Source organism: Dipodomys ordii, unplaced genomic scaffold (assembly GCF_000151885.1).
Source record: "Dipodomys ordii isolate 6190 unplaced genomic scaffold, Dord_2.0 Scaffold24, whole genome shotgun sequence".
NCBI lineage: Eukaryota > Metazoa > Chordata > Mammalia > Rodentia > Heteromyidae > Dipodomys > Dipodomys ordii.
Window position 1 is genome coordinate 204,863 of NW_012267240.1, and position 8,987 is coordinate 213,849.

Here is an 8,987-nt window from a genome sequence, read left to right on the forward strand (position 1 = left end):
AACTCCCAACAACCTCATGTTTTTTGCTTCCCTTGGTTGTAGAGCCCTCTGTCCTGGATAAAAGGCTTAAAGTGGGGTGAGTATGTAGGCTCCCCAAGTGCTGCCATGCCTGTGGTCTGCTTCAGCCAGCCCCACGGAGAAAGGTTTGGTTCTCTCCAGGCACTGCCCACCAGAGCGATCTGTGGTTTGTCCCGAAATTTCTGTCTTCTGATGACCTACAGCAAGGAACAAGGTACAATAAAATGATGGGAGTCATTCTGGGTATTGTCGATGAGATCTACATGTGTGCTGATACTTTGTTTGACTTCTAAGATTTTCCCTTCTAGGGAAAAATCTCTGCTCAAATTTGTGGTGACTTAATGTAAAGTAGGAATTAGAACCTAGTCTATGAATGGTGAGAATTAACTCCAGCATCACTTAAAGTGAAAGGAGGAGTTAGAGGAGATGAGAATCCATGGTAATGCTCACAAGATGAAACATTGTCAGCTTGATAGAAATGACTTGAGAGGCTCCGATGCCCACATAGACAGGGGTGGTGAACTATGGTCACCATGGGGCAAGACAGAAAGAATGAAGCAGTTGAAGAGTATCAGAGCAATCCTGTTCTTCTCCTACCCTGGACAGGCCCATGCACAGGAGCACTGTGTGTAGGGGAGCACCTTATACTTCTGAAGGTCACCAGACACTAAGAACTAGGGCTGTTTTCCACTTGCATTAACCCTGCCCCCTTCCAAATGGGCAGTTTCACAGGCACTGGTGCTAGCTGAGAGGGGTGGCCAAAGGCACTTACGGTCAAGTCCAGTGGCTGGCATGTTTGCCTGAAGCCAGCCTGCAGCCAGGGTGCCTTCTTGCCTTTGTTCTGCATACCTTGTTCTCTTCCTAGAATGGGACACTCAACATTGTGGGTTGTAAATGTGTGGGGTATAATGCTCATCCTGTTTGATTTCTACCACTACAGTTGGGCCCCTAGTATGCCCTGGAGAGCTACCTTCTAGCTACAATCTCCCCCACAGAATGGACGAAGATTTGTCAGGATCCAAGTGTGTTCGGGAAATTAGTGTGATTTGAGGCCTCTGGCATCCCAGCCCAGTACCCAAGGTCACCCTTAGCTCTGTTCACTGTGTCATCAAAGTGTGCAGTCTATAATGTGGGAATGGCAAAAGGACTCCTCCCATGATAATTTACTGGGAGAATTCAAAGAAAATATGTGGAAATGCTTAGCACAGGGCCTGGCTCATCCTAAACTCTGAGTATCCATTTAGCTGTAACCCCTTACTCAGCTGGTATCAATGGTCCTTGTGTGGGCTCGCAGCACAGCCCACACAGAGACAGCGCAAGGGCCAGGCTCAGCAGACAGGTGAGAGGCAGGACATTGGCCGCAGTGGGCATACTGAGATCTGTTATACAAGGTTGCTATATTATTTTGTTTGTCTGTCCATGTGGGATACACTGCACCAGCTTCTGAGATGGTTTCGATAACCTTAAGCCCAGTGCAGACCAGTTCTTTAGAAGCAGTGATCTGAATTCCTCCAAACACACTTGCTCAGACCCTGACACACTGAGTCGACTCTGGGACTCCAGTAAACCTCTATACACTGGAAAGACAGGCTTCTTGCATACCATTTACATTATGGAATTTCTCTTCCTGAAAGCAGGGAAATCTATTGAGAAACTTGGTTAATTGAGCACCTGCTGTGTGCTAGCACAATCTTGATCTTAAGGGTCTGAAGTCTTAGAATGTGCAGCCCAAGTCTTCAGCAGTTCACATTGAGGGGAGTTTGTATTCTAAGTGAGTGGATCCCAGTTCCATTGTTATTTAAATAGTATTTAGCGATAAAATTTTCTTCATTGGAATTTTTGTAAATGTGACTGGGATAAATCCAAGTCACAACAGTGATGATAGAAAAGGGTCTGATTCTACATTTAGCAACCTGTTAGCATCTTGGGGATGAAGATGGCTGTGCATTCTAATGTATATACACTTCAGCATTTAGCCTGCTATTGTTTGGCTGTCTTGTGACTTCTGCACAGTAACAACTCTACCTCCTTCCTCTTCCTTGAGGTGTGAGAAGCATGAACAGCACTGACATCCAGTGGTCTGCCATCCTGAGCTGGGGGTATGCCGATAACATCTTGAGGTTGAAGAGTAAGCAAAGTGAGCCCCCAATCAATTTCATTCAAGGTTCACAACAGCACCAGGTAATCATGTTGATTTACTTCTGTACTTCACAAAGGAGTGAGAACAGCAGCTGCACACCAGCACTCTAGCTAGTCTGGCTGATGGCTCACACTCCCCACCACCACTCTTCAGTATCCCTGAACCTGCCTGTCCTTGCTGAGTGTTCATGGCAATCACTGTACCTGGTGCTGACGCTAGCACTGCTTTCTTCCTCGTGTCCACTTGCTCTGTCACAGGTCATCTTCAGTAACTGTAGTGTGTTTCTTGTAACCTCACTTTTCCTAAACAGATCAGATGTTCAGCCTGTGATGTAGCAGGACTCTGGGTTTCCCATCTCATGAGCTGCATTCACTATGCGTGTCCTTCCTGGCAGTAACTCATCAATCTCTCTCCTCCTCTTCCAAATGAGATGATAGTACTCATACTACTTTCTCCCCAAGTGGTTGTGAAAATGTTTCCATGAAACCTATGAACTCTAAATGCTATGCAGGTAGATACACAGTGATATATGACTGTCACAGGCTCTGCACTGAATAAACAGCCTTCTTGTCTGTCCTCCTCAGATTTTCTTACTATTCTTTGACTTCCTTGACCTGTGTAACACCTGCTGCTAGCTCAGCATGTGCGTGCACATATGTATGCGTCCACATGCGCACTGTGTAAGCTGAGTGAGCAGCTCTGCAGAGCTGTTAGCAGCAAGAGCAGAGAGAGTTGGGAGACCAATGCCTCATTCTCTAGGCTAAACAGTAGGTCATCACCATTCATTTCTGTCTTGCCAGTATAATAACATTAGATGTTTTCTTAGGCTGAAACATACCAGCCTATATTAATCACAGCATTTTTGTACAGGCAGAAATATGTGTCCAGACATATGCAAGTGAAAACCATAAATTACACCGAAGCTGGCGGTATAACTCAATTGGAAATGAGTTTATAAAAGTAAATGAAAATGCAAAAACATAGAGTAAGTCTCCTTTTTGGAGATGTTATGAATTTATGGGCTGGGGGTGAAGTATATATATTCTACTTGTCATAATATCTGAATAACATATGAACATAAACAGATTTGTCACCAGGTAAAACTCACTAATGTTATCAGTACCTGTGGGTTTATAAACATCTTGACTTCCCTAGTGAAAGGGTGAAGAAAAAAAAATTTCTATCTGTATTCATTGAATGACAGAGCACCCACTGGTCTCTTCTCTGCTTCCATGCACTTCCCTTCCACATATGGACAAGATCACACAGTGTTTGTCTTTCTGTTCCTGGCAGTTTCAGTCAGCATAGTGTCCTCTAGGTCTGTCCACATTGTGACAAGTGCATAATTTCCTTTTAGAGGCTGAAGTATATATACACATGCAAATATACATGTATATCATACAAGAACCTAAACATTACAAAATTATTTCTGTCATGTAAAATTTGGCACCCAGATGTCATAAAAGCTGAGAGAATGCTCTTATAAGTCTTTGTAGCCAAAAAGGGTAGTTCCAATTCTTGTGGTAAACAATTGTGTAAGAGAGTACTTCTGGAAAATGACTGGGTCAGAATACTACAGTTCATTTGTCCATTGAAATACACTGTTCATTAATTTGCTGTATAGTTGGAGAATATTCATATAGGAATGTAGCATATGAAGACTCTACCTTCTAAGATTTAGATTATGTGGACAAATCATCATCATCAGTCTACAGTTCTGACTCAAAATTAATTATGGAACATCTTTTGTTACTAATAGTAGGAAATTAAAAATTCTGAATTATTAGCTATATTCAGCTAAAGGCAGATTCCAAGAACGGAGCCTCTGCTTTCTGGTATGCGTCCTTGAAAGGTGACACTTTGAACAATGCAGCAGGAAAACCATTAGCTTATTGCATTATCCTTCTGGGAGAGTCTATTTTAATTTTGTTTATTTTTAGCATAGTTGGGAATAATAAGCTATAATGAAATAACCCTTAGAATGATAAAATAGCAAGGTATGTAAAAATATGATCATTAAAATTTTGTGATGTAAACTAGGTTGCAAAAGAGCTTGAGGCATCCATATGGGAATTGCAAGACAGAATTAGTATTAGTCTACAAATTTTTCAAAGTACATTTTCTCTTTGAAAGACTAAGGCTTAGGAAGTATCAATCCTTATAAACCTTTAGAACTAGTAAAGAAAGAAACTAAAAAAAAATTACAGTTGTAATATAGTGGACCCTGGTGGTATAGTGAGATTTAGAAGTGCCTAAGTTAGGAAGGACCAAAGACAGTCATTTTCTAACATTACAGAGACTGACACACATTTGCTGGTCCCACCAGACAGTTTTAAACTATAAGGGACAACTACTTCCTCTGAACCAGGAGACTTGAGACATGACTAGGTGCAGAGGGCAGAAGAGGTACCGAGGTCCATGGCTGACAGCCACCACCTTTCTTCATCTCCTCTACCTCTACGACTGTTAGAAGCAACACCTCTGACATGTGCCCTGATTTCCTTCAGCAACATAAAAATAGTAAAATGCTAAAAGTAAAAAATAAAAGCCAGACATGGTAACATACACATGTGATCCCAGCATTCAGGAGGTAAATGTAGAAGAATTGCAATTTCCAGGCCAACCTTACCAATACACAATGAAACCTTGTCTTAAAGAAGTACATGTGGGGGAAAAAAAAAGAAGTAAATGTGGGGTGGGAATGTGGCTTAGTGGTAGAGTGTTTACTTAACATGCATGAAGCCCTAGGTTTGATTCCTCAGTAGCAATAAACAGAAAAGGCCGGAAGTGGCACTATGGCTCAAGTGGTAGACTGCCTTAAGCAAAAAAAGCTCAAGGACAGTGCCCAGGCCCTGAGTTCAGCCCTAGGACTGGAGAAAAAAAAAGTAAATGTGTGGAACATTACAAATGCACAGTTAATAAGCTTTAGTCAATTTCAGAGTGTTTTGTTAAAGTTGTATGGAACAAGTGACACATGCATATCAGCATACAAAATCACACATTATGTATTATAACACCTTTTAATCTGGAAACAACTTTAAATGTCCGCCCTAACATTACAGAAAATGCTATGGCTACATTTGGCACCATCCTAATTGTTTTGAGTGAGAGGTTTCCTGAAAAAATTTGGCCCTGTCATAATTTAAATATCTGTCAGAAAAGCAGCAGCATTTCCCATGCTTTCTCCTCATGCTAATCTTCAGTTTGTTTGTTTGTTTTTTTTAAGGTGACCAGTTGTGCCTGGGTGCCTGACAGCTGCCAGTTGTTCACCGGGAGCAAGTGTGGTGTCATCACAGCCTATACAAACAGGTTCACCAGTGGCACGGTGGGTCCTGAGCAATATCATCGTAGTGCATGCAACTAGCCTAAACCTTTGCACTTCAGTCTTTTCTACACCAGCTCTTCAAAAGGGAAAGGTCACAGGTCTGACTCTTCAGATTTAGTTCTAGTCTGGTAACAAACAAAACACACATGACACTTTTTTTCCAGCTTACCAATTCCTTCCATCAATCAACTGTCAATGCTACAGTTGAGGATGTGCAGCAAGTTAAAGGGATGATCACCTTTGGAATCTAGAATCTTCTCTGGGTTATTTTTCAGTTAAGAATTTTCTCAGTTACATTGTTAACTATATTTTACTAGTGAAACCTTATTCCTGGCATGGAGAGACTCTCTGGTTCCTTCTTTGAAACCCTTGTTATGGTTCTTTTGCCAGGGCCTCCCTGGGGTGTAAATGGGACCATCATATTGTTTCTCTCACTCAGCCTGTGGAGCCATTAGCAGATGTAAGGCAGGTGTGCTGTGACCATCAGCTTTCTAGAGAGGTCTGGAGAGCCTGCAGGGCATCAGTGGTCCAGGAGGGATGTGGGAAGGACAGAAAGGAAGGCAGGCTGATGGGGGCATGAGCTCTATGACAGGTTCCCACAGAGGGGCGGAGCATGGGCTCTCTATGACAGGTTCCAGTGGGGCAGAGGGGAGCATGAGCTCTATGACAGGTTCCCACAGGGTGGGAGGAAGGGGAAGGGGAGCATGAGTTCAATGACAGGTTCTCACAGGGCAGGATTGGCAGCATGAACTCTGTGACAGGTTCCCACAGGTCAGGGGGAGGGCAGCATGAGCTCTGTGACAGGTTCCCACCAGGCAGAGGGGCCAACAAGATGTCAGGTATTTGGGAAGGGTGTGGGAGCTGGGTTTCAGTGATCACTTCCTTATGTGGAGAAGAGAAGAGACAGCATTTCCGCAGAAGACCCAGCTGTGATGACAATCTGGAATATAAGAGCAAGGCTGGCAGTCTGGGGTAGCAAGTCATTTTCTGGGTAGAATGTAACATGAGAGGCACAGGAGAAGTAGAGGTGAGGTCCTGCAGGCTGCGGTACACAGAATGCTGAGGAACCTAAGCCAAAAAGTTGGATGCCCAGAATGTCTTCTTTGTTCTCCTAAGGCCTAATATGGATGTTCATCCCTGCTCATACATGATACTCATGCCTGTGCACATGTCTAGTCTTCTCAGCCCGCCTTGTTCTCTTTCCTTCCTCCTGCAAGCCTTTCCACCAGGAGTCATTTCATACCATAGCTTTTTAAAACTGGCTTCATCTTGTACTTTTTGTTTCCATTTGCATTTCCAACAGCCTTGTTCTTAGTTCTCACCATTTCTTCCATTTTCAGTTGTATGCCAACACAGTATGCGGTACAAGTTTAAAAAGAAAAAGATTAAGCTTTTAGGCAGGAGTAATTCTGCACAGAATACCTTTGAATATAGCAGGTCAAGGGTATAGCTAGTATAATTGACATACAGCACGTGTGCTTCTTTTGGCTTTGAAGTCATGGTAGGCTAATGAAGGCTTGTATTACTTAACTCTCCTCAGAAATACATTTGCCTGAAAGCAGACTTTTTCTTCTCATTGGTAAGGATTTTCATCACTAGTTGGTAATCATGAGATTAACAGTTCCTATTTAAACAGCATCCCTATGTCTCCTCCTGTCCCCTGCCCCCCCCAAAAAAAAACAGCAACTCAATCCAGGTTCCAGTGGCTCACACCTGTAATCCTAGTTACTCAGAGGCTGAGATCTAAGGACTGTGGCTCAAAGCCAACTGAGATAGACAAAATCTGAAGACTTAACTTCAGTTAAACATCAAAAAGCCAGTACTATTGATGTGGTTCAAGTGGAAGAGTATCAGCCATAAGTGAAAAAGCCAAGTAAGAACACAAGGCCCTGAGTTAAAGCCCCAATACCAGTGATGTGTAGTGTTTATAAACATGAGGAACAATGTGATCTGTTGTTTACTGTGGTAATATAGACGGAGGAGTATAAATACAAAAGTTAGTGCTTCTGAAAAGGGAGAAGAGATAGAAAGTAGAACAATATATACATTATATGCTTCATATTTAAGGCATTATTTATTTAGAAATAAATTGTAATATACAATGTTAAGATTTGTTAACCAAATAAACAGCAGTTAGTTCTTTATTCTTTTTACATTTTTTTATTTCTTTGAAAGGGAAATGCTGGAACACTTGTGATGCTAAACAGCCCAACAAAGAAAACAAGGGTCAGGATTGTGTGGCCTCCAGCCTCCATGTGCCAGCAGAGCCCTTACATAGCAGTTAAAGTCAGCCCTGACTGTTGACAGTGACACGGTCCTAGTGGCCAACACTATAGTAATATCACCAATTGGTGTGACACCTTGGAAAAACACAGCATCAAGAACCATAAGTTTGGCCAGGCATTGGTGGTCATTCCTATAATCCTGTCTACTCTAAATACAGAGATTAGGAGGATTGAGGTTCCAGGCTGGCCCTGGCCAAAAAAAAAAAAAAAATCTTGAGGCCCACCATCTCAATCAACAGCTCATGCTGTTATATTTACCTGTTCTCCCAACTACAGTGGGGAATGTAAATTGGGATTGTGGTCCAGACAGACTTAGAAAGCAAGACCTATCCTAAAAATAGCCAGAGCAAAAAGGACTGGAGGCATAGCTCAAGTGGTAGAGTGTCTGCCTAACAAGTGTGAAACTGAGTTCAAACTCAATATCGCCTGGGGCTGGGACGTTGGCTCAGTGATAGAGTGCTTGCCTTGCATACATGAGGCCCTGGGTTCGATTCCTCAGCACCACATAAGCAGAAAAAAGCCAGAAGTGGCACTGTGGCTCAAATGGTAGGGTCCTAGCCTTGAGCTGAAGAACAGAGGGACAGTGCCCAGGCCCAGAGTTCAGCCCCCACGACCAACCCAAAAAAAAAAAAAGTCAGTACCACCAAAAGTAAAAACTATAAATCTACTGATCTTCCAGTGAAACACTGTGAAATTACTCTAAAGAAATAATATGAAGAACAAAAGTTTTATACATGAAAAATGTATGGCACTGTCTATAATTTGTCTATAATTTGAAAAAATGGAAAAAGGTATTATTTGTATCAATGAAAGTTACTCAAATTATGATATACTAACTATAGAATGTTAATCTATTAAAATAATTTTGAAGACAGTATCAAAGTAGGAAATAATTATAGAAGGATGTACAAAATATGAATGAAAATCATTTGCATATCAATATTCAGCTATAAATTATGCATTATTGAACAAACACTGGACAGTAGACCAAAATGAAAAGCAGGTAAGCTGATGTAATTGGATCATGTCATTTTTGCCTGTTAAAAACGTTTGAACTAGCCGGGCGCTGGTGGCTCACGCCTGTAATCCTAGCTACTCAGGAGGCTGAGATCTGAGGATTGCGGTTCAAAGCCAGCCCGGGCAAGAAAGACCGTGAGACTCCTATCTCCAATAAACCACCAGAAAACCGGAAGTGGCGCTGTAGCTCAAGTGGTAGAGC

General features: G+C 42.2%; 1 protein-coding gene across 1 annotated transcript in view; it reads left to right on the forward strand.

Annotated features, from left to right (window-relative positions):
• The window catches only part of Lyst (lysosomal trafficking regulator), a 142,950-nt gene that overhangs the window by 124,642 nt on the left and 9,321 nt on the right, over positions 1-8,987 (forward strand). Inside the window, exons 47-49 of the mRNA XM_013014561.1 lie at positions 43-232; positions 2,063-2,199; positions 5,385-5,483. Of these exons, the coding sequence (XP_012870015.1) occupies positions 43-232; positions 2,063-2,199; positions 5,385-5,483 (426 nt within the window). The remainder of the gene's footprint in view (positions 1-42; positions 233-2,062; positions 2,200-5,384; positions 5,484-8,987) is intronic.